At 41.2% G+C, this 26,140-nt stretch overlaps 1 protein-coding gene across 7 annotated transcripts in view; it reads right to left on the reverse strand.

Annotated features, from left to right (window-relative positions):
• ptprfa (protein tyrosine phosphatase receptor type Fa) overlaps positions 1-26,140 on the reverse strand; it is a 353,347-nt gene that overhangs the window by 219,186 nt on the left and 108,021 nt on the right. For all 7 annotated transcript variants that reach the window (XM_086263516.1, XM_086263515.1, XM_086263514.1 and 4 more), the window contains one exon: positions 24,003-24,177. In XM_086263516.1, coding sequence (XP_086119642.1) covers positions 24,003-24,096 — 94 coding nt within the window. In that variant the 5' untranslated portion in view covers positions 24,097-24,177. The remainder of the gene's footprint in view (positions 1-24,002; positions 24,178-26,140) is intronic.

Genomic DNA, 26,140 nt, shown 5'->3' on the forward strand with positions numbered 1-26,140 from the left:
TGTGTCATCACCTTCATAAAGGTTGCCGTCTTTTGTTTAAATCCTTTCCTTTGACCCCCTTCTAGGTTTCCACTTTAAAAAATGCAGTACATGTAGCTGCGTTTCATACAGTGTCGGCGCCGACACACAAATGCTGATAAATTTATTAGAAACATCGAGCACGGAATAAAAGCCGTCTATCTTCTCTGGATGCAGCTGTGTGATGGCAGCACAGGCACCTTTATGAATCAAAATGAAATTGTCTTCACACAACATTTCTATGATTTATTTTGAAACTTCAATTCACATGTACAATACACTCTGTAATGTGATGTATGTGCTGCAGCTACGAGTCGGAGCTGCTTCTGCGTGTCCGCTCATGCAACAGCCTCAGCCGAGGAGCCCGTACCATCAATCAGCAGTCAACACACTTCACAGCACCGTGACAGCAACATTTTCAGAGTGGCAGGCTGCAAGGAGAAATGCGAATGTTTCAAGCAGGGGTTAAATCCTTTTTCTTCCCCAGCAGGGAGCCACGAAGAGCCTTTTGCAGGCGAGGCGAGACATTTTAACAGCAACTTTTAGCAGCTGATAAGTTTGCTCTTTAAAGTTCAACGTGACTCCAAACCCACTTGTACAGTTGGATCCAACAGTTTGTCCTTAAGAACATTTCTTGTAACAGAAATTGTACATCAGATTGATATAAGGTCCCGATGATGGTCAGTGTTCAGGAGGGAAATACTTTCACTGCATTATGCAAAACGTGTTGGCAGAATGAAAGAATCAAGTCTGCAGAGTTTCATCCGAGGAGCCAGAAGTGGGCGGGGAAGAAGTGAGCGGGGAAGAAGTGACCGGCTCAGACCATTATTAAGATATTTATTTCCCATGGCTGTTGATCATTGACCCAAGGCCTAACACTCCAAATATAAAACATGCTTGTGCCCTTGAACTCCCATTATTCTCTGACCCGTGTTTGCAGCTGTTTCTTGGCCTTATTTTCTTAGAAATATAGTAAATGGCCTGCATTTATATAGCGCTTTTCTAGTCCCTAAGGACCCCAAAGCACTTTACACATCCAGTCATCCACACATATTCACACACTGGTGATGGCAGCTACATTGTAGCCACAGCCACCCTGGGGCGCACTGACAGAGGCGAGGCTGCCGGACACTGGCGCCACCGGGCCCTCTGACCACCACCAGTAGGCAAACATGGTTAGTATCTTGCCCGAGGATATTTGGCAGTCAGTAAGGAGGCAGCCTGGGATCGAACCACCGACCTTCTGATTAGTGGCTGACCTGCTCTGCCACCTGAGCTACAGCCACCCATATGGCTGTAGCAATATGCCTGTTTGACATCTTTAACAGGCATCTATGATGACGAGAGAGGAAAACAGTTAAATACTCTGTGTGTGACACATAAGCATGCAGTTATCTGTTCATCATGAACTCTTTTGTTTTCCTATTGTAATTTTTACTGAAGGGAATTAATAGTAAGATACAGATTATTGGGCAGCGCAGTGGTTAGCACTGTTGCCTCACAGCAAGAAGGTCCTGAGTTCAATTCCACCATCAGGCTGGGGTCTTTCTGTGCTTCCTCCCACAGTCCAAAGACATGCACTTAGTGGGGATTTGGTTAATTGGAAACACTAAATTGCCCATAGGTGTGAATGGTTGTCTCAGTCTGTGTGTTAGCCCTGCGACAGACTGGCAACCTGTCCAGGGTGCCCCCCGCCTCTCGCCTTAAGACAGCTGGGATAAGCTCCAGCACCCCCCACAACCCTGAAAAGCGTCTAGTGTCTACTACGCTTGTATGGTATCATTTTGTGCCAAAACATTTACACTTTCCCATTGTGGTAATCGTCAGTGCCATCACCGCCTCAGCTGATGTGTTGGAGCACAAGCCACCAGAGGACAGTTTGTAAAGTCAGTAGCTGAGCTCAGTGAGCTGTTAATAATAATAATGCATACTTTATTGATCCCGTGGGGAAATTACTTTCACTGCATTTGACCCATTCACTCAGTGAAGCCGCTAAGCAGGCGCCCCTGAGCAAGCGACGGTACCTCGCTCAGGGGAACCTCAGGGTTGCCATTCAGTGGATTCGAACCCCTGACCTTCCGATCACGGGGCCACCACTCTACCTACTGAGCTGCGGTGAATTTAAGTGAAAGTTTTACTCGTAACATTTAAAATCCTTCTCGGCAAAGCTGTGAGCAGCTGAGTTAGCTGTGAGTTGTTGAAGACTCGTGTTAACACTTTTAAAAATATATGATGCTAATTAAAAAATAAAGCTGTGCCTTAGTCTTACAATGTTTAATTCGATTTTCTATATCAATGTGTTGCTTTTACCAAATCTCATATTTCACAATGCTGCTATAAAAATTCAAGAAGAATCGAGCTGGTGTCTGCTGGCGTGTTTAGGCTCATGATGGTTTTACATATCAGGGGACTGCATATAAATAACATGCCAGTGGGTACGTCTCAAGTGTCATGTCTGTGCATTCAAGCTTTTGGTCTAAAATTACAGCATCAGATTAGACACACCTACGGTAAGGGTGATGTTCATGCAGCAAATGAGATGTGGAGGCCAACACCCTTAATTTTTGCTGCGTTGTTGTTACCAGCATGGAAGGAACATTTAAAGTGGTGTATCATTACACGGGGGGCTTAATTTGAGGGGAGAGTTTTCATTTGTTACAGGTGCAGTCACAGGGCATAGCAGTTACCTGCTTCGTGACTAATTTCTTGTAAAAAATGCTCGTGGATCAAGTTGCCATTAAAAGTTGCTGTATTTTGAGGCACCTCTGCATCAGTGGTGAGGATTTTGCATGTATTTAGTGGGCAGGTAGTTGCTCAGATAGTCAGTTCATGTCATCTGGAGGAGGTAGGAGATATGCTGACACACAAACAATTTACTGACATTTACTGACACATGCAAAGAAGAAAACAACAACAAAAAAATCCAGCACCCTTAGAGCAAGCTGTAAGTCTCCAAACAGAAACAGATATAGCCTGACTATAATAGGTTTAGCATGTGCTAAATGCCAACTCCTCCCTGCTCATTTAGCGGCTGATCTTTGAATAAAGCCAATCTCACAGAGGACATGCATGGCTGGAGCCACAGAGGAGAGGCTGCTTTGCAAGAGGGAGGCAGTGTAAAGCAGCAGCCCACAGGAGACACAAGCTGCCTCTCCACACAGGCTTTTTATGGGAATTATTCTGTATAGAAATGCTACAGGGAGAAGAGCTTCTCTCTTTCACAGGAAAAAAAAAAGGTCAGCGAACGCTTTGTGGGATGTGCTCCATGCAACTTTCCTCATGTATTAGACTTTTTATGTTTGAGCATACTGCAACACAATTCTGATTCCTCTAAATCCCCTGGTTGCTCGGTCGATGCTAGCTCCCACATGGTGCGCATGAGCACTGAAGCTTGCTTTACCAATGCAGAAGGCATTTATATCAAGAGTTGTCTGGACAATAAACTGAATTCAAAAACAAATGCTCTACTTTGGCCCCACAATCTAAAACCTATATGTTTGATTAGTGGACGACACCAAATTGTTTGAATGTGAGAGTGAACAGCTGTCCTATTTTCTGCATTAGCCCTGAAACTGTTTGGCAACCTGTCAAGGTGTATCTTGATTCTCACCTAAGGAAACAACTCTATTTGGTTGCCATATTTGTGTCATAGCTGCCTCTGCAAACCACACTCAGTAGATGCTTCTCATTATGCAAACTTATGCTTCCTCACATGCTCCTGTTACTGAGGAATCTGCCATCATGCAGGTTTTCAATCCCTCAGCAGCCCCTTGAGGTGATGAGGAGCGAGGTGGCTTATAGAAGAGGTCTTTGCAACCTTATGTGTCTTGCATCACTTTCTCCCTCTCCAGTATCAGCGCTTTAAGGAGATAAGATGCAAGGAAGAGAAATGTTGAGGGAAGGAACAAGATATGTTAGCATAATGAAGAAGCTCTCCTTTACTCATCTCTGCATTCACTCCTCAAATAGTTGGATTTTTCAAGTGGGGAAGTTGGTTCACTGACTTTGTTGTGTTCGTGTGCTGCCAAGATCGAATGTAAAAGCAAACGTGGACATTACAAACACAATGTGTTGTATGTTACTCCTCAGAGTATTTAAAACACACTTTGCCAACTGCTCTCAGCACACATATAATAGGGCTGCTCGATTATGGCAAAAATGATAATCACGATTATTTTCACTGACATTGAGATCTCGATTATTTGACGATATTTATTTAACAATAACAATGTGTTGAATAATGACTTTAAAAAAATAATATAAAATAATGCAAATACTGATAACAGTGCAAATGTTTGCAGTATAAAAAAATAAATGAAAAATGTAAACATCTGTGTTTAGTGAGCTTTGCAGTGTTGCTCTGTGGTGCAGCTACACTGTAGCAAAGTTTACACACTGTGTCTACTTGATCCACGTCTGACTGAACCCATAATGTTTCCACACCACTCAAGTTTTTTTTTACCTCTTTTCAACCAACAGCAGTCACTCTCCTCTCCAAATAACTTCTGCTTAGCTTTCCGAGCTTCCCTCGGGTCCTCTTAATCAGCGGTCCCCAACCCCCGGGCCTTGGACCGGTACCGGTCCGTGAGTCGTTTGGTACCGGGCCGCGAGAGTTGAGGCTCAGGTGTGAAATGTCTGGTTTTCAGGGTTTTTATCGGTTTTCAGCGTTATTTTGTTATCGTTTTTATCGTTTACTTTTTTTCCTGGGTCTTTTCACGTGTGTTATGAATAAATCTTCTTTTTTTCGGTACCGGTACTAGTTTCATTTTGTTGTATTTATCCGCGACACATTAAAGGCCGGTCCGTGAAAATATTGTCGGGCATAAACCGGTCCGTGGCACAAAAAAGGTTGGAGACCGCTGCTCTTAATTGTTGTGACGCGTGTTCGAAACGCAGAGAGGTGCGCTCGATTTGCCACACGGAGCAGCGTGAGAGTAAAGCACGAGGGAGGGGCTAATAATCGGCTCAGTCATTTTTAATGATCGTTGAAAGCCCAGATCGTAATCGTGATTAAAATTCGATTAATCAAGCAGCCCTACATATAATCACTTTACTTGATTTGTTACCAGGATGACGCTACAAACTAATCTGGGTCATTTTGCATGGAGGATAGCTAATGGTTACAAATTAAGGCCACACTAAATAAATTAGTAATAAATATTATTAAATAAATGTAAACAAATTGCATTTGCAATACAAAAATTCACACCATGAGTCGCAAAGTTCTTCTAATTAAAAAAAAAGGTTTTGCAGTTCATGTATCAAACCTTCGGTTGTTTCTTTTTCTGGCTCGAGCAGCTTTTGTGTGCATTTTACCAATAAGTAATGTATTGCTTCCAAGAACACATGAATGCACAATAACCTGCCGTCTTCTCCGGTGAGTTCTCTCTCCTGTATCTGTGATTGCATGAGTGGAAGTAGGTGCACTGGAGTCAGAACAGAGCCGTGCCAGGTGCATCGCTGTGCTGTTATCAAGCCCTGAAAAAACAATCAGCTCTTCCACTGCTGCTTCTGCCTCAGCCAGCGTTCGCTTCAAGCTTTTCTGTAAATTGACTTTCATCTTCAGCCTGTTGCCTGCATCCTGACCCTCGCCCCTTTTCCCCATTGTTCAGTCTGCTCTGTCCACACGGCCTCTCAGTGTCCTCCTGGTACTGTGTTCCTGCTCTGCACCAGAAGTCTCTGGCATCTCACCAGTAATCTTGAAAGCCTAGCACAGCACCATCACATCAATATTTTCCCCTATAACCCGACTCCTACATGTCTGCGTGCCACAACAGTTACTGGTTGTGAATCTTTGCAGGGTCCTCAGCACATGAGCGTCTCATTTGAGTTGGACTCACGCTTGTCAACATTGGCTGCATTTGATCCTGTTCAGTGAAATTATATTCTCATCTATTATTATGACTATTCTGCAGATTAAACCAGATGTAACAGTTGAGTTTGTTCCACATCCGTGTGTTTTTTCTCCAGCAGGTCTTCGTTACATGTTTTTCTAAAGAGAGGGAGCCATCTTCTTTGGCTTCCTTGCAGAAATTTCCTCTCACCGTGCCACTGCCAAATCCAGCAAGACATGTCTCTGTGCCCATTACAGACTCTCAGGAACAACTTGAGCCATATGCTGAGAGGCTCGCTGCAGCCAAACTGAAATCACACATGAAAGTGTATTCTGCATACAGAAACACAATTAAGAGGCAATTTTGAGTTGGGAATGAATAAATGGACTGGAGACAGCCCAGTTTGTCCTCATTAATAATGCACTTTAATTCCTTTAAACTTGTTCTACATGTGTTGATTGAGAACGATTGCATTTTGCTACATCCAGACAAACCGTGTAAGTGGTTTCCATTATAATATGTACGAGTGCAGAAATGAAGAAGGCCAGTGTTTGAATCCGTGTAATTCTTCAGGAAATTGTTAATATTAGGCAATATTTCACAATAGGACCCAAGATTCCTTAGAGGGCAGATCCTGAGCTAAAGTAACACTGACAAAACATAAGGGACAATGTTTTCAGTTAGAGGTCAGGTAATGAGCGCCACCTATGTGTGGCAAATCTGGGAAAGGGAAGAGTTGTGGAGTTGCATTGGTGATACTGTGATTTTCAATGGTGACTTCATGGACAGGCAGGAGAGGAATCGTCCAAGAGAAACGTATCACATCTTTTAAGAAGTCTCACCAGGCACTAGCAAGGGAGTCTCACTGTTACGAGGGATCAGAGGACTCCTATAAGGGGCTTCTGTTGTGGACCATGAAAAAGTGGGACTCAAACCAGAAACAAAGAACACTTGCCTTCAAAATAAAAGTTGTGCCTCACCTCCAAATCCAGTACATTTTATACTATTGTCAACTATCACAACTAGCTACTACCAGTCAAACCAGCTGCAAAGAGATTTTCACCAAATGGTTGGGGAATACATACTCTTACATAGCAACAGGCGGTTACCACGAAGCCACTGACCAATCTGCCAGCAGCCAACGCCAACATGCTGGGGAACATACATGTTTCCTTTGCCAGATAGCCATGGGTCGGTTTCTAGGCCTGTGTCCTGAGGCTGTATTCATTTGACCCTGCATCATCCATCCATCCATCCATCCATCCATCCATCCATCCATCCATCCCCTTCTGCTTATCCTTTTTCATCATCTATATCCAAAACGTCACACAAGTTAACATCAAGTAATTAGCAACGTACTGTAATCCTGAGGGCAGGGGTACAGGACGTCCTGCCCACTCTGTCATTATGTCGACTCTTTTGACTATAGTTTCTTGCCTTTTCTGCTGCCTCCCCCTAAATCCTGCCCTTATCTGCCGCTGCTCCTGATTGGACGGGTGTCCCAGTCCCAGCTCCAATCAAGCTCCATCATCAATCACACCTCCTACTTTAAACGGTAGCAAAGCAGTTAGTCGGGGCTGCTTTTGCTGCCATACCTCTCACTACTGTGCTCGTAGCTACTCACAAGTAAGACTGTATCGACATGATCCTGTTTGAGTGGTGCTTTAGTTGTGCGCCTTTAATCATACACACCTGTGTGTTGTTCTTAGTGATTTGCTGTATTGTTTGGGGGTATTAGTGTCTGTTTTAGCTGCTCTACATTTCCTGTGTACCTGGAGACTGGGCCAGGGATTAGTTTTCACATCCACATCAGGCTCATACATGCAGATGTGGTTTTCTTGTTTTGGAAACTCACTTCACTGATGTAATTCCCATGCTTTGCAGAGCATGTGGGCCAAACTGGACCCTGTGGCCCAAGTCTGTGAAGCACCTTTGAGAAATGTTTGTGTTCTTATGAACTTTTCTAAATACGAGGCTTATTTTAAACCCAGACTGGTCACTTAATCATGTATCCAGAGTTTTACACATGTGCATATGTGAATCCCAGCAGGTCATAATCTCTCTCTCAGACAAGCCTTGATATCCAACTTCCTGCAGGCTGGTGAATAATTGGTGGAATAAAGTGCATTGGTTATGAGCTCATCTCTTCATGGGTGGTTTTTGCTCCGAGGAGCAGAGCGTTTTCTCCACTCAATTACTCTGGTAAACGATGCCACTGTAAACAGGAGACGGTGCTTTTAACACATTCTGTTGAGGCCTGTGGCATCACATACCTCCTCCACTCTGACAGGCTCCCTGACACCAGCCAGCAAATCCTTCCACTCAGCAGAGTATGCTGCCTACGTGCCACAGTAACTGCCGTGTACATCTGTGAAAAACCAGTATGGGGTGACAAGGTTTCACCGTGACTGGCATGGAGAGAGACTTTAAACCAAAAAGCCTGTGAAACAACGCTCTCCCTCATGCAGAGTAAAGTGCAGTGAAAATGCTGAAATTTTTTAAGCACAATTTCTACTGCTGCCATTTGACTGAACCACATTAAACACCATCATGACGATTTTGGATCGTCAGAACTAATAAAGCTGAAAATAATTAATGAAAAAAGTCACTCGCAGTTTCTTATGTGAAGTTCTTACGCCATTGACATGTGTTTCTTTAGTACTAGTTATTAGGTAATTAGCTACTTAAGATGGTCAGCTGTCTCAGTCGAACTCTCTGTCCTTTACAATTTGTGCGTGTGTTATTGAAAATATATATAATTTGTTACATTGTGCGATCCTAGTTAAAAATAACTATGAATATAAATGTCACCATCGACGCTGTTACACTTACTGTATATGACATCTGAAGTCATAAAGTAAAGCAATAGGATGTAAACAATGGACAGCTGATGCAGGTGTGCCACAGGTCACATGACATTAAAATGACAAGGACATACAGACATGAGATGATGGCAACAACAAGCACGCGTGAAGCACAAAGTAAAAACCCGAGCTTGAGCAAAACAGAAGCACAACTAAAAAAGCTTTGAAACACGTAAAACAGCGACTGCAGACACCGTGGCAGGTCTGTTTCCAAAAACACATAAAACTAGACGTCTGAATGAGACTGAACAGGATCGTTTCACACATCTGTGTCAAAATTCTCTTAGTTTACTCTATTCTCTGTTTTCCTATTGTAAATAGATCCCATCAAAAATGCTCCACACCAGCATCGTGTTAGACTCTCTGTACTTTACTTTTTTTGTCATTTCCAGTCTTTGTGGCTCTCAAATGTGTGTGTGTGTGTGTCTTTTCCTTTTTTATGAACTACAGCAGAGCTCTATATTAAACAAGAGCAAGACATAAATCAGGTTTTGGACTAAATATTATTAGTACACACGTTCATTTTTGGATGGAACACACAGCATTGTTGCCAATATGAAAATTAGAGAATCAAAAAAGTGGTTGCTACTTACACCCTATTGTAACACTAAGTTTCAACATAGTGTTTTGCATATAACCAATGAGTCTGAGTCATAGTTATTAAGACTGTTAAAAATTGGTGCCAGTTTATCTCTGAAATCCAGCATTAAACCACCACAACACCACCCACACAAACAATCCCACCAAAGAAGTCATAAGTCTGTGGCCTCATTCCATAAATAGTTCTGACCTTCCTTGTAGCCCTCTCCAGGCAGGCGTTGCCGATTTGCAACAGTTAAAAACTAACAACCTGATTACCCCACATACATATTTTATTAGGTTTTTTTACTCAGAAGCACCACTGCAGGACTTGGTTGTGCATCAGCAACAAAAAGCTTAATTTGAGCCTGAGAGGGTTATAAAACTGGTCAAATAGAGAGTGACACTGCATATGAAGTGCAGTAACTACAGGCTCACCAGGGCTGGACTGGGCATCGGCACTCTGGACATTTTCCTGGTTGGCAGACGCACATTTGAGCCAATGACACAAACTGAAGGTCCACTGCACACCAATCAAATTTCTCAACATGACCGGCCCTCCCCCTTCACCTCACACACCTAGGTGCAGCTGAAAAGCACAACAGCATATTAGGCACACTAAAGGTAGAAAAAAAGAAAGGTCAGGGCTTGGGATGAATATTTCTGGAAAAAAAAAACTCTGAATTTTTTTACATTTAAGTGGCAAATTTAAGTTTTGAGCTTTTTTCACAGAATTATACCTGCCAAGCCCTTTTTTTGTAACTTTCAGTGGCTCAGTTCAATATGAAAGACATGGCAGTCTGAATGGGCAACATGAGTGGATGTGAAAAGCATCAGTCTACATTTCATCCCACTTTTCTGTGTGTGGTGGAGGGTGACAGCTCTATTCACTGGTAGGTTTGATGTCGTGTATCGTAGATCAGCTGAAGGTTTTGATCTGTATCGTTTAACAGCAACGTAACGATTTTGTAAGATTTCATAACAAACTTTAAAAAGCTTTAAAAACTCAATCACCTGATCATTAACAAACTGTAGTTAATTGTTATCTAATGAATAATTATTTTTATAACCGTTTCGTTATTATTGACGTGAAACTTATATAGCTTTGAGTTAATAATGATTACTGTGAGCCTGATAATCGAACCTTCTCTGCTCTTTGTGGATCTAGACAAGTAAAGTAAAAACATAACTTCTGCCACACATTATGTACAGATCTGACTTCTGAATTAAAGCCACATGAAATGAATCAGGACGTTACAAGAAAGCTTTTCAAATGTCACCTGCCGAGCAGTCTTTACTCCACTTTCTCTCATCTTCATCACCAATATTGTATTAATTTTACTTTGTTTGAATCCTCACGTTTAGACAATCAGTCATTTGTGAACCACATTGTGTGGTTGAATCAATAACTAACATTTTAAAGTTTACATCACTAGTCCACTCTCCCTCTCTTACTTTCTTATGCATATTCAAAGATGGCTTGTTTTGTTTGGAACTGCAACACTGTATCATCACTATTACATCCTGTCCATCAAACCGCCACCCACACAGGCTACAGGCAAGAGTTAAATAAATACACCCTCAACGCTCCAGAAGCTGCTTTCACAGGGTGGAGGAATAAACTCAGACATTATTTAAGAAGAAATATAATTAGCTCCATGCAAATATGCTCCATGTCAGACTTTGAAGACAGAGGCCATTTAGTTTCCAGTGATTGATGGAAGGACAGAGGAGACAGATGTTGACTACGGTGTGCGCTGTAATATGACTGATGCCAAGAGTCCTGATGTGCCCAATGACAAAGCTCCCACTCATCTACTCAACTCCTGTCCTATGGAAATATGTTTTTAGTGTAGGCAAACCTGCAGTTCAGCTCAAGAAAACTGCATCTCAGTTCTGGTCTAGTTTGTGTTTCACGCTAACTTTACCAAAGCCGAGCACCCGAAGGATCATATAGGACACCCTGAAAGGTATCTGATTCATTATAGCTGCAAAAATGGATTTAGATTTTGAAAAATGGTGCAGTGCATTGTTAAAAGTTACATTTATGGCAAAGAATTTATGAGATATTCATATAAAAGTGAAAGTTGCAGCTACAGTGGAAAACATGTTGTTGCTTTTATTATTTTGAAGATTCATTGTTGTTTTGATTTCCTTTCAGACCACAATCACAAGACATCAGACTCTGTTTGGAGGTTCGATTAAGAATGAAAACATTAGTCAAATTTTGATGCCAAAAATCTTTCATCTCTGGGTCACAAGTGGGAAGAAATCTCATTTTTATGTTAGTTTATGTTTTAGTTACCATCGAAAGTTTTGAGTAACTTTTTTATTTGAAAATCTCTGCAGAGAAACTTCCAGATGTTTGTCTTAGACAAAGGTTAAGCAGCTGGAAAATTACCCTGGAGAAGGACAATCTCAAATTCCCAGACTTAATGACTTAATACTGTTCCTAGGTCAGAGCTATTCTTCAGCAAAGCTACTCCTGAACCCCCCCTGAGTTTACAGCCCACTGCTTCGCGTCTCATTGTCACCCACTGCAGCACACTTGTCTTACAGGCCCGTTTCTCATTTGGGCTCCAGAATTTAATGGTGTCTAGGCATGTAGCCAGGCAGTCAAATGTTGTGTGAGGCGGAATAAAGCTGTGTTTCAGAGGCAATTCACAATGACAAGTGACAACAGTTTCACAAAAAGTGCCTTCCCCTCACAGAGACTCATTAGGCTGTGGAGTTGAGAGGAAGCAGCCATGCAAATCAACCTCTGATCAGTCAAAGTGACATATAAACAATCTGGCTTCTCCTCAGAAACACTGCAGTTCTCCTGCTAGCCTCCAACTGAGCAGTGGGCAGCTTCTCATGCACAGTTCTGGCAAAAAGCAATCAGTTGAGGTGCAGAGGTCAATGAAGTTTGTCTGAAATAATTGTCAGTACTATTATCAGCAGCATAAATTACAAGAATATTAATGTAAGTGGCATTAAAGCAGAGAACAGAGAGCTACTTTAATTTAATAGGAAGTGACACAAACAAAGGCCAGCACCAAGATACTGCATCATGATTAGAACCATACCTGCTAGGAAGTCTCTATTCAAACAGTACAGTGGTCCCTCGCTATAACGCGGTTCGCCTTTCACGGCCTCGCTGTTTGGTGGATTTTTTTTAACATCAATTTCATGCCGTGTCTCCTGTGCAGTGCAGAATTCAGCTTTTTTAATGTACATAAATCTTCAATCGCTAGCAGAGTGACTCTGAAGTGCTGCACTGCGTGTTTGTAAGTTTTCTCCCCAACAAACACAACGGTGTGGATGAAACGCCGTCACCTGCGGGTTCCTTTGGTTTCGTTCTCTAATACTGGACTTCCTACGAAGGTTTGAACTGAGAGTTTAAACAAGAGAGAAACTGTTCGTGCCTGTCTGAGGAAAGTGCATAAGTGTGTAGTGACGGGTTTTACAGCCTTAAAACATTTATAATAATTGTAAAAAATAAATTGGCGACTTCGCAGATTTCACTTATCGCGAGTTATTTTTAGAACGTAACTTCCGCGATAAACGAGCAGCCGCTGTGTTACAAAATCCTTCTGACCATAACTAAATCACAGACCTCTTGGATGAGTTATCAGCATAAAGGTCTTTGTGAGGTTCATGCTTTGCGTTCTTAGTTTTAGGTATCACCCTTAGCATTTCCGTGTCTTCTTGTTTGTCTTCTTGGGTTAACTTTGACGCCTTAAAGTTTACTCTTGTTTTGAATAAAACGTTCTTGTGGCTTTGTAAATGTCTGATTCTTTCCTTTGTCCCTCTCCCTGCTCTTCTTATTATACCCTCAGGTTATTTCTGCCGTACTGTCCCGCTCTGTGGTGAGAATCAATCCTGTGTGTTGCCTCCCAGTCTTTGATAAGTGTAGTTCCGGTGTCCATCTTTCTGTCTCCATTTGGCTCCTTGAGTTGCTTTGGGTTTTATATTTATTCATTTATTTTGTTCAATTCTGACTTTCTGATGTTTGCTTTTCTTATTTATATGACTTTGGAACACATGGGCCACACTTGGGGAAGTGTCTTTGGGACTAAAAGTTATTGGTTTAGTTTTAGTCAGCAGCTGTCCCACAGTATGGGGAGCTCATTAATCCATTTCTACACTGAAAGAAAAAAATCGTCCTGCTGTGCACCCGAGACGTGCTTTTGTACTTTATTATTATTTTTCTTTGAGTGCACCATGTGTGTTTGGTTGCAGTTACCCATACAAGACCATGATGTGGTTTAAAGTAGGTTGTTTCTGCTTGAGGTTGTTGTGTAGTCAGTAAACGTGACCCGGTGTGTGATTATGATTAAACTGGATTGACAGATTGTGGATCTACGTTTTCACTGATTTGAGGATATATAGTGGATGTGACTGCACATGCACGACAGTATGAATGTAGTCTCACCTCCTGTATTTGAAAAACATAATAATTTAAGTTTATTATTTAAACTTTTGACGCTCCGACATTGACCTTCTTCCCATCTTTTACACGGTCTAACAGAGCGCTCCCCAACAGTTTTTGCTCCACGGACGGTGTTGTGGATAAATACAACAAAATAAAACGACGCGACCGAGACAAACACTGTGGTGTTTTGTGAATATAACAATAAACGTGAATTCACTGTGTAATTGCGTGACTTTATTAGCAGCATCCTCCTGAAAGACTGAGAGTAACAGCCTCCTCTCTGCCCCTTAATGCTCTCTGGTCGCTATGGTAACGCATAAATATTTCTTTCAAAATAAGACGCACAACTACAACACGGGAAAAGTGTTGTTGTATGTTTGCAGCTAGTGTCAGTGATTGAAAGGGTTAAAAACACTGAATACTGGGTACCACTCATAAAAACAAATGACAGCCTGTAAATAATAAAAGGTGTCTAGGTGAATGACTTCTCATGATGTTGTTATCCGATACCACATGAAAAGCAATCATATATCAACAGAAGTAGAATATTTGCTTTGCCTATGAAGTGAACACACGGTGCAGACGATGGAGGGCAGAGCAAACATTTGCTCATTGGCTTTCACAGCACAACCCCGCGCCCTCTAATACAGACAGTTCTGTCAGTTCTGCTGACGGGCCTGTCAGCATGAACTGGCAGCCGTGTACCACCCGTACCTTCCAGCATCCACGGTGCAGCTGAGAGAGCAGGAAGCAGTCTGATCCAGAGCCATGAAGACATAAAGCAAACGTGAAGAGTTCCCTCACAGCTCACACGTACAGTACAACTCCATGCTGAAAAATCTGACTGACACATTTTGGATTTCTTTCTTTTTTTTTTTAAATCATCAGCCGCGCTTTTAAACCAGGCATGTGAAACTCAGCAAAAAATGCTTTGTTTACACCCAATACGTTGTGACGTTTGCGGGGTCGTTATCGCGGCTGCTGTGCATGTGTTGGTACACTTGATAATCCTGTAACGCTAACGGGACAATCGCCTTCTTTTTTGTTTTGCCAGGAGTACATTTTCTGACAAGATGCAATAACAACAACAAAAGTGAAAGCAAATGTTTTCAGACTGAGCTAGGCCTAAATACTGTACGTTTGCAGTCATGGTTAATAAACAGTGACCCAGAGCACTTGGAACATATCTCCAAGATACATTTTTGTTTTTTAAGGAAAAACAGTCAACATTTGCCCTTCATTACATGGTAATCCATAAGTCAACCCTCTGCCAAAGACAGCTTATCTTAAAAGAGATAAAGCTTTACATTCTCACGGACCAATCAATTTACGCTCTTGTCAATAGCTGTTTGCCAGCACACACCCTGCAAACCCGATAAATTCAACCAGACTGAGGAGCAGCGTGAATGTAGCAAACAGTTAGAAATATCATCACTCAATAATTAACTGAACAGGTGCAAATGGACTTTTAAGACGTTCTTTCAGGAGGAAGCAGATTCCAAGCTGGACTTTATAAATCTTCTACATTCACATGTGTTGCATAGTCGAGACTAAACTGATCATTTTACTCCACTGTCTAAAATCGAATCCCAGACAGCCTGGCGGAGTCTTAGTAATCTTCCTTTCTGTTGGGAGAGCTGGATGCAGAGACACGGCTGCCACTTGTGTTTGTTCTTATAAATAATACATAGTTCACCACTGCTTCTTGTTCATGACCCGCAAAATTGCCTCCCACACAAGTACGGTAGCAGTACCCACATGCTGCATGAATGCTGGGAGGAGGGAGGCAAAGACACGGGGAATAAACTGATTCTGTTTTTCTAATCATTATGTGTATGCGACCCAGGGGAGTCTCGCATCTGAGCAGAGCTGGGCAGGAAGAAAAGAGAGGTTAGAGCAAGAAACCCTGCGTGGAAAAGACCGAGCAGCTGAATAATGTCAAGTGCACTAACATGTTTAATTGAGTGCCATGAAAAATTATTTTTCATATTCTTTTTCTAATTTGTGTGTGTGATATATATATATACACACATACATACACACATATACACACATATACACACACACACACACACACACACACACACACACATATTTATATATATTTATATATTTGCATTTTTGTCACACGTTTCAGATTTTATTATTAGGCTTGTAAACACAAGATGAAGTTTTTATATGTGGATTTTGTTTATTTAAAAAAAAAGGGATAATTCAAACTTACCTGTTCAGGTGTAAAAAGTTTGTTTTTTAAGCCCTACAGAGGTGGAGTTTCCAGATCATTGTGCTGCTACATAGCAAGAGTGTGATTCAAGGGTTGAACCAGGACATTCTCCTGGTTAAGAGCAGAATTCAGGATTTCATCAATGTTGGTAAATCGTGCAGATCCTGAAGCAGAAACAAGCCCAGACCTTTACACGACCACCACCGTGTTGGACTGGTGATGTTCCTTTTATGAAATGCTTTGTTCGTTTTATGCCAGATGTAACGGGACTCAAACAAAAAGTGCACAGAATATTTTCCAAACGTCCCAAATAATCTGAATTGAGCCAAACGAGTCGTGTAGTTCTTTAGATATTGTGCTGGATTCTTTTGTGACCTCATGGATGAGTCATCAATGCCTTCTTGAAGTAACTTTAGTAGGTCAGCCAATCCTAGGAAGGTACGCACCAGTACCAAGGTTTCTCTATATGTGGTTCTCACTGGAGTTCACTGGAGTCCCAAAGCAAATGGTTTTGTACTCCTTTTCAGACCCAAAAATGTCAACGACTTTGTTTCTCAGCCGTTTCTTCAGATTGCAGCATAATGTACAATAATAACTTCTTCACAGCACCGTGCATGAGATATAACTCCTCACTGCTGGAGAAGGGAAATGATCAGAATACCTTCCTGATTTAACAGCCTCAAATACACGAGGTAAATATTTATCACTCTAAAATAGGAATGCATTGGTTTTAACCAAACTGCTGGGACACAACTCTCTCTTGAACCTACTACAGAGAAGAACGTTAGTATTGCAATATTTTTAAAAAAAGTAAATGATTTACTACAAGCAAATAAAATTTGTTCCAGAAAAATATATATACATATTTCAGACTGGCTCAATACATTACCAAGTACATTATTGTAACAACTAAAAGTTTTAAAAAATTATAAAATGAGCAATTTTCTAGAAAAACTGTTTTTAATATTTTTAAGAGTTTTTTATTAGAGCAGATTTTTAAAAATATATATTTTCTGAAATAATATCAAATTAGAGAATAAAATTTCCATCTTACAGTCTGATGATGTGTAAAGTATTTGCTCAGTAAGACTTTGCCAGTGTCTCAGCTCTTGTGGTCTTAGTTTCACTGAAGCATGAAGCCTGGTCCATTGCTAATAACCCAGAGTCTGTGCAGTATGTTAACATCATCGTTCACACGTGAGCCTGAACACAAACACTGATTGTTACTTTTCAGAAAACAGGAGTCGTGTTCACTTTGTCTGACGTTTGCGTTTTTTGTGAACTAATCCATTTAAACATCAAAGTCAGAAACGAACCAGTCGAGGGAGCTTTAGACAAGCAATTCCCTTGTTTTGTGGCGTAAAATTACTGTTTTGGTCAATGGAGTCTGGCATGTAATGGCTTCACTTCCTTGACAGAAAGAAGATGAAAATGTTCTAAATATAGCGTCCACTTAAACTGATATTGATTCTTTGTGCATCTACAGCAGTAGTTTTTGTGCTCGCGCCGGCTCGGCTGGTGTACCGTGAGCTACTGCAGGTTACTTATGCCCATTACTGAAACTCAGAACAGTTCAGAACATTTATGCTCCACAAAACTGTTGTTGCAAATTCATACAAGCGTCAAACAAGATTGCAATTGCATCAGAGAATGAGTGCATACTTCTGTGACCCACCGGTATAGTGATCAGACCGTGTCGCTCATTGGCTTAAAACGTTGTATTTCTCTAATAATCTCTGTATTTAAATGTTCGGGAACATTTTAAAGTTTTAAAGCAGATACACTTACGTATCTGCTCTTCAGTAAGTAGTCAAACCTGCACGTCCAGGCTTGGAAATGTGACAATTTGGCAAAAGGTGCAGCTGAAAGAAAAGTTTTTGATACTTCTACATAAATACTTTGGAATAATGCTTTAAAGAAATCAAAATCAAACTAAAACAGAGTTCGCTCTAACGTACGTTGTTTAGAAAGCAAAGGTAATTTTGCACACACGGTGTTATTATGAGTGAGTCATGGAAAGATTCTAAAAACAGACTATGATGAAACTTTTATTGCTTTTAAAAGACTTTGTGTTGAGCTCAGTCTGGGTTACTTTTTACATCAGGTAGTTATTTGTGCGCAATCATTCATTAAGCAGCCTAATGTTTTGGGGGCACTGTTCAAATCTTTTCATTATATGGTGAAAATAAGCCACAGACTCCTTCCATGCGGAGAGCTGACGTTTGACATGCAACCAGCTTACAAAGACATAATATCGCATGGCTTATGTCTTTTCCTTTGAAGGAGGTCGTTCTCATCAGCACATGTGAAGAACATTTCAGTATTTGATGGATTCAACTAATTAAAATGACAATTTCTATTCATCCATCTCATTTACAACCCCTCACACTGCATCAACAGGGAGATCTATTGCATCAAATCAAGTGCTAATGATTCCTCCTCAAACTTAATCAACAAATGATAGGACTGTGTTACACTGAGTAGCCAACTGTGCACAGAAGGAAACAGTCGCACAAAATGCAATATTATGAAGTCATTAAGGTCATGAAAACTGCTGCGCAGCCAACCATGCACAGCACAATACTGCAGTGCATCTGCATTTTTCTTTGAGAATATTGGAATCATAGGCTTCTTTTTCTTTTTCTTCTTCCACGCCCTTAATTTGAAGGCTTATAAAATGTAATGAATGTTCCTTTCACTTGATGACTCCATCCAGAGACATGCAAGTCATAATACATGAAACAAATATGTTTTGGTCATCCACTGTTTAAGGAAGGTGTATGCAACACTTGGTGCCTGCATTCTTTCAACAGCCAGCAGGGGGCGACTCCTCAGAAAGAGGTCTGAGTCTATCAAAGCCGGTGAGAAAACAAGCCTATTATTTATGTCCTTGGTGAACACTTTCCTGATTCGTTTATGGTCTCAATCTTCAGCTTCAAGTCTTACTGACTACAGCATGATGTTCATTTTGTGCATGATGTCCCACTGATACTCAAACAGATGATCTGTGTGTGTGTTTATTATTCTCTGTTTGTTGCAAAAGATGATGATGTCCAAAAATCATTAGTCAAGGTTTAAAATAGGACATTGCAGAAGAATGGCTATTAAAACCATCCTGATGATACACAGAAGTGCACACAGTATGGAATGAAGAGGCCATGGTGCTTTTTGTTTTTACCCTGTAACTTTCCTCATAAAGCTTTGACTGATGCTCCATCAATCACCGTAACGACACCCGTGCCACTCATTCGACTGTGGCCTACAACTGAACCCTAAAAAAAACATATCACATTAATTTTGATGTGAAATAAAATACTGTAAATTTGTTAGCTGGCAAGATCGTGAGTTCCTTCATCGTGAGCGCCGGTTGATTCCAGCAGCATGTAAAATGACTTTTGTGTATTTCAGTGGTAATTTGGGGGAATTAAAGGGTTTCCATTTCTGACACAAACTCCATGAATCAGGTTTAAATGGTTTTAATATGGTTTCATTAAAAATCTGAAAAATCTCAATTCTTTGTGAACAATTAATGATTCTCATTTTCTCCGGAGTGCTCACACTGGAAGGTAATTACTGACACAGCTCGCTGATGAATTCCTATCTGCAAATTATAAAGGAAAATTATAAAATGTGCTCATTGCAGCCATAAAGCAAATAGCCTTGATAATGAACCTGTTGTCGAGAAACACTGCCCTCCACGGAGCTCCTCCTCTGCCTCGGAGACCTCCGAAGCATCAGCCTGCCCCTGCCTGGCCTAAATGTAGACCATGTCTCCTGACATACATGAACAGGGTCTTTGTGCTGCTGTAAGAGCTGTGAGTAAATGCGCTGGTTGTTTCACAGAAATATACAGAGAAAGTGACTTGTTAGAGCAGCTTTGATTATAAGATTTGCGAGTTTGATGCACAGAGATCTGCAGATCTGAAAAGACTATTACTGAGCTCAACTTTACGGCCTGGCTGGCCTCACACGCTTGACTCTGTAATACAGTGACTGTAAATTGGCACGTGTAAAAATGTTGTATACTTTCAGAAGAGGGTTCGTGACAGCAGTGTCATGTGACTGGAATAATTCTGTTTCATTTGGTGAGGTGACATGATATGGCATTATAGTCATTTATGTGTGGAAGCATCACCTCCTTTGCACCCCCTGCCTTGTGGGAAACACTGTACAATGTTGCTTATTGTCCCCAAGCATCCAAAAACATACCATGAAACTCTTTAGATTTACAAATAGATCGATGAAGATCTCCAAAGCCATAGTTCGTACAGCATATTGTGCAGTGATGTTTAGTAATTTTTCTGATGCTGTTACTGTAGCTGCCTCATTTCCCTTTATGACTGGACTAATACAGAATTCCAAATGTTCCTACTTAACCTTTCACCTCTACATCCTTTGTCCTTCTCAGATCTAATGCTGTGCTGATTACACATGTATGACTGGGTTCAATAGGATTCTAAAGGAAGAACAACATAACCATTATCAAATTAAGTGGAGTCTGCTCCGTGCATGCAGAACATTTTTTAGTCTCCAAACCCCACTATGACCCCTCTGCAAATGAAATGCTTTTAATGTTGACCTTTTATGTTCTTCCTAGACATTAGTGCAGAGTGGGACAAATATACTGCAGAAAGTACCTGGGGCTAAATATAGGTGTAGACTAAAGACCGCTTTTTACTGGAGGACCTTGTTTAGGGATGTTTTAGTGGGAGACAAAAAGAGAGTTTTTCTGGGGTAGATACATCTAAGTGGCCATGAAAAAGTCCGGAGTCGTTTGTGAGGCTAAGACATGTTCTGGCTAAATTCAGAGCAACATCTTTTTAAATGCCTACAACCTTTAGTCTTCTAATCTCAAATCTAACTTCATCAAGTGAAACGTATGTCAGCTAACCCAAGCAGCAACCATCTCAGTTCCTCCCATAGTTGTTGTTTTTTAATGGCTCGTTTGGAGTTGCTGCTTTGGTCAACCACAAAATCATAACGTCGCCTTTTCAGTTGAAACATGAGGTAGAGTTTTGAGCTTGTGCTTCTACAGCACAAGCTTTTATGTCTGTCTTAACCATGATCTCTATGAGCACGCTTCCTTAGCTGTGATCAGAATAATTATACGTTTTTATAAGTGCTTTTACGTAAAGCTCTTTTTACAGGATACTTGTCAGATTATATTGATAGCGACTGAGTTTAGTCTGTTCCTTCCCATTCCATGCAAGGCCACCTGGGTTGGCTGGAAGACTGTTTACTTAGCCTGGCAGGGCGAAGGACACTGTCTCAGCTGAACTCTGGACACACACACACACATATACACTGATATGCACACACTCATCCCCCCTCCCTTTCCAAACGCCTTCGACGCTTATTCCCTTCCGATGCTGACGGTGGATCAAGGAGACCAGCGCACGCAGGCCCGGATGTGCTGTCTACGTCGGCTGTCTCTCACCTTTACCCCCCTGCTGCTTGTCATGTGTTTCTTTGGTGTATTAAGAGTTTTTCATGTGCAGAGGTGTTTTTTCTGTTCTCAAACTGATCTCCCTGTTGGAGCTCAGTCTGGGGGGAGTTATTTTTTTCTCCTTATCTTTCCTCATGTGGTGCATTTTCCATTGTTATCCCTCTCTGACCTGTCTTCCCCATGTGATGTTTGTGTCATGTATGTATGGTCAGAGGGTAAGATGGCGCCGCCATTGCGTGCAATAGGTCAGCAGCCTTATGAAATTTCCCCTTGTGGGACTAATAAAGGTATATCAAATCAAATATGATTATTGCCTTTAAATGCACAACGTAGGGCTGTGCGATACGACCAAAACCTCATCTCCCGATATAAGACATCTATCGTCCGATAACGATATAAATCACAAAAATGTAACATTTTCTGTAAACTCTGTGAAACTCGGGCAGCTCGACTTGTGTGAAGTGTTTCCAGCTGCGCGTCGTGTAGCTGGAGTCGAGTTTTTTAACCGATGCATGAAACGATACATTTTAGACATAAGTTGTAACGGCGCCGTTTTCTTTGTATTTATTACACGGCGTGCTGCGGGGAAAAGCCTGTTCTAACGTTTGAGTCTATGGTTTATTTTTTAGCACCTGGCGGCTCTTTTTTACTTCTCATCCGTAAATAATCTGCTCTTTCACGTGATTCAGTTTATTTTGAAAAGTCTCAACAGGATCTTGAGCTTTATTGTGAAAGTTTTATGTGGAACATAAACAAGCAGACACGCGATGCTGTTACCGTCGTTGTTGCTAACAACAACGCATAAAAACAGGCGCTTGTTCGTCCATAGTGTGGTTATATAAAATATAAGAGAAAGAGAGAACTTGAATACAGCCACTACAGGGACCATCAGAACAATGAGAAAATAAACAGGTTTATAAACAAAAACAGTTTATTTTGCGACACCATGAAACAAACGATAGCGTAAAATGAAACGATAGACGTTTTTATATCGTCATCAGATATATATCGTTATATCGAACAGCCCTAGCACGTCTTTCTATATTTTTGCTCATTGGGTGTCTTTAGATTGTTTGGGTTTATATCTGTGGTAATCCAGGTTTTACCTCAGAAAAAGTGCCTTCAAATGAGTATTGATCTGACTTTGAGCTATATGAATAAAAATGGATTTCTCAAGACACATTTATTATTCACAAATAGGATCATTAAGAAAAAGGTTAGAGTTCTGTTGATGCTGTAACAAATGTCAAACTTTATCACTTCTACTGGATACTTTTATGCAGGCCTTTGATAGTAAATGCACCAGCCAAGCAAAACAGATGTTTTAAAAGTTTTATAAGGTGTGAATAAGTTCACCAGTCTAAGAGAGACAGAAAGGGCCCAGGCCTTTCCTCTCTCACACAATCTCTCGATCCCTTTCTCACTTTCTTTCCTTTCCTTTTGTTTTCCTTTGATTTGGCCTCAGGTAGAGTCGAGCTGGTTGACATTCAACACACAATAGTCCTGTGAGGAATGGTGTTTGTTAAAGGCAGCTGAAAAGAGAACGCTGCATGAAACCGCAAGGCAAACTCAAGAGTGAGGTCAGGTTGTAGGGCTGGATTTTTGTTACATGGATGCCAGAGTGATGCTTGCAGTTTGTTTTTCTATTTTTTATTTTACTTTAGCTAGAATACGCAAAAAACCCAGAAAGTGGAGATGGAGATTGGGCATGGGAAGAAGTCATTCACTCTTTCTTTTAAATTGCGTCCTCTGCCAACATCACTGCTCTATTTTGCACTTTCTGACCACCATTAAAGTTCATTTTAATGGTACTTGGAAATGAAATGTTGTTTTTCAACTCTCGCTGCAAATAAGGACTTTTAGTTTTACTTATTATAAATTTATTACATGCTGACAGCGGCCAAAACAATTCTGGTATGCAACCAGATTTGTTTTTGCAATCCTTCCTGCTATTAAACAAAATGCATGTTTAAGGAAATTCCCACATTTAAGAGTTAATAAAACCTTTTTCCTTATTTTCTGTTATATATAAACTATTACATGCTCATATTAAACATTGAAGTCAGCGTATGTACAAACAATCCCTCCAACTCAAAATCACAGGCTTCACTGCTCTAATGCTTTTTTTAAATAGTTTTTTATACTCTTGACTTTATGGTTTAATATAAAGAGGAAATCCCTGACATGGGCATCGCAGACAAAGGAGGCCCATCCACCTCCTGTTCAAATCTTCTGTTTACCACAGGCAGTGGATCAGGAGAAAGCTGGTTTAAACAGGTGGACATCAGTAACAACTGGGCCCCATGAAGTTTATTGTATACGGAGCTAAAAAATAACAGAATAGTCCTACTTTAAAAATGCCCTTCAAACACAGGAAAAGGTACAGGGTGTCAGCTTTCTGTGTGACGCTTTCATAATGTGAAATATGAAATCATGTATCAAAGCTGTTATATCAAAGCTTTTCAAAGGGCTTTTTCAACTGAGCAGTGATGCTGTATGTCAGTCACATAACACATTTCCATTTGAAAGCTGTCTGTGCACACTTCCTGTCAGCTAATGGATATTAGCTGACAGTAAAACTGTGAACATGTAGGCACAGCTATGAGCTATGTGGACTCACTCTCTGTGTGAGAAGGAAGCACCAGTCTGGCCAGCAGCAGGAGATGAAGAGCTGCCCTGGTGAGAGGCGACAGACGTCTAAATCTAAGGTCCATGGTCCCACTGCTGGTAAACTCTCCTCTGGTGCTGATGCTGCTGTTAGATGGCTATGACCTCACAGGTTCATAGATGGACACCTGCGACGAGAGAAGACAAACCGATGTTAAAGTCAGAGGTTCAGTACATCAGTGTACTTGAGTGTGTTGTCGTGCGCTTGTGGCGAAAGTGTTTTATGTTCTTTATAATACAACCCCAGTTAATAGAGTCAGACACACTTGCAGAGCACACACGCAAGTCCTAATGCTAATTAAACATCTGAAGGTAATGAAGTCTGCCAGGTTAACTTGAAAATGTACTAAGAAGCAACATTTTTTCAATCTTCTATTGTGAAATTTTGAGCTTGAAGCCTCAGTTTCTTAGTGTTGGCTGACAAGAGTATCGCCTCATTGCGTGTCCGACCGCTGTAGGCATCAAGGTTTGACATGTTGTGTGTTCAAAGATGCTCTTTCGAATGCCTCGGTTGTAATAAACAGTTATTGAGTGACCGTTGCCTTTTTTGGCTCATTATTTTAGTTCATGCTCTCAAACCCCGAGAAAGCTGTGCTGCAAAAATCCCAGTAGATGAGATGTTTCTGATAGACCAGCCTGTCTGGCACCAACAACCATCCAGTGTGCAAAGTTACTTAACTCATCTTGATGCTCGTTTTCAACTTCAGCAGGTCTCCTCCACTATGGCTACGTGCCTAAATGCAAAATGGTGCCGTGTGGTTGGCCGGTGAGAATGTCTTTCCGGTGACTACGCCTGCAGGATGCATTTGGCATGGGACCGTGTGAGTCACAAGTCAGAGAGCTTTGCTTTTACACTTTTGTTATGTCTTCGATTTCTGGGCCCTGCACAGTGATTTTCTTTCTCTTCCAGAGTATCTCATGTGGGTAAGTTAACATTACTGTACAGAGTAATGTATGAAGTTACAAAGCATCAGCATGGTGATGGCAAAGTAATGGCAGATGGTACAGTCATGTCCTGTGTGCTGGTAGTTAAAAACTATGTGAAACACTATTTTATGTCTGTAGGGTAAATCTGCGCATCACCGTACTCTCACACCTGTTGAAGGCACCGTCAGCAGAAGGGTTGTATTGTGTATCTGCACACATGCAACACAGCTGGTGTTGATTTAATTGGTGATATCTGTCTGAGGCTACGTCCACACTAATGCGCTTTCGTTTGAAAACGCATCGTTTTCCCGTCCACACTGAGACGCCGTTTTCCCGAAGGAAAACGCAGCGTTTTGAAAACACTCTTGAAAACACATACATTTGAAGACGGAGCTGTCCCGTCGCAGTGTGGACACTCAAAAACGCAGACTTTCGAAAGCAATGACGCATTTTAGTCATGTGATGCAGTCATGTGACCAAATAAGCAAAGATAGCGGAGGGCATTAAACAGCAGCTGTTTTGTTTGACAGCCCTATTAAAGATTAACATCAGCCTGCACATGCTCCTGAGAACTTTTCTTCAAATTCTTTAATTCTCACTCGCTTTTGGACCTTTGTACTTTTGTGTTACTCGCAGCAACAACTCCGCCTCATTGTTAGTGCATTTAACAAACTCGGTGCTTTTCCTCAACATTTTGCCGCGACGTTTCAAAGAGCCGGAAAGTAAATAAGCGGCAGACAGAAATGAGGCAGGTCGAATCTTCTTGCGCAGGACTGGAACGTAAGTGTTTTCGGCCGTTTCAATGTGGACGCACAACTCGGTGAAAACGAATGAAAACGATAGTGTGGATGCGGAGCGTTTTCAGACGAAAACGCCGTTTTCAAATCTATCCGGGCTGGTGTGGACGCAGTCTGAGTTTAAGGCTTTGGTTCCAGTGCCAAGTAAGGTGTCTGTGGGACATGCTGAAAACATCAATAAATCACACCTACGACACATCTGTCTCACACACTGGTTGACCAGTTAATCAGAAACTCCAGTTAACAGGAAACACCAGCGTCTGCTCTGGATATGGTTCACTGAAAGGTCAGTCACAGAGAAGCTGGTCAGTCATTATATTTCACTCTGTAATCGGGGATGTCAGAGTAAGAACAAGAGAACAAAGAG

Source organism: Aulonocara sp. 'chitande type north' Nkhata Bay, linkage group LG15, assembly GCF_057382095.1.
Source record: "Aulonocara sp. 'chitande type north' Nkhata Bay isolate Kocher_YH1m ecotype deep benthic linkage group LG15, A_spYH_male_GT1.1, whole genome shotgun sequence".
Lineage (NCBI taxonomy): Eukaryota > Metazoa > Chordata > Actinopteri > Cichliformes > Cichlidae > Aulonocara > Aulonocara sp. 'chitande type north' Nkhata Bay.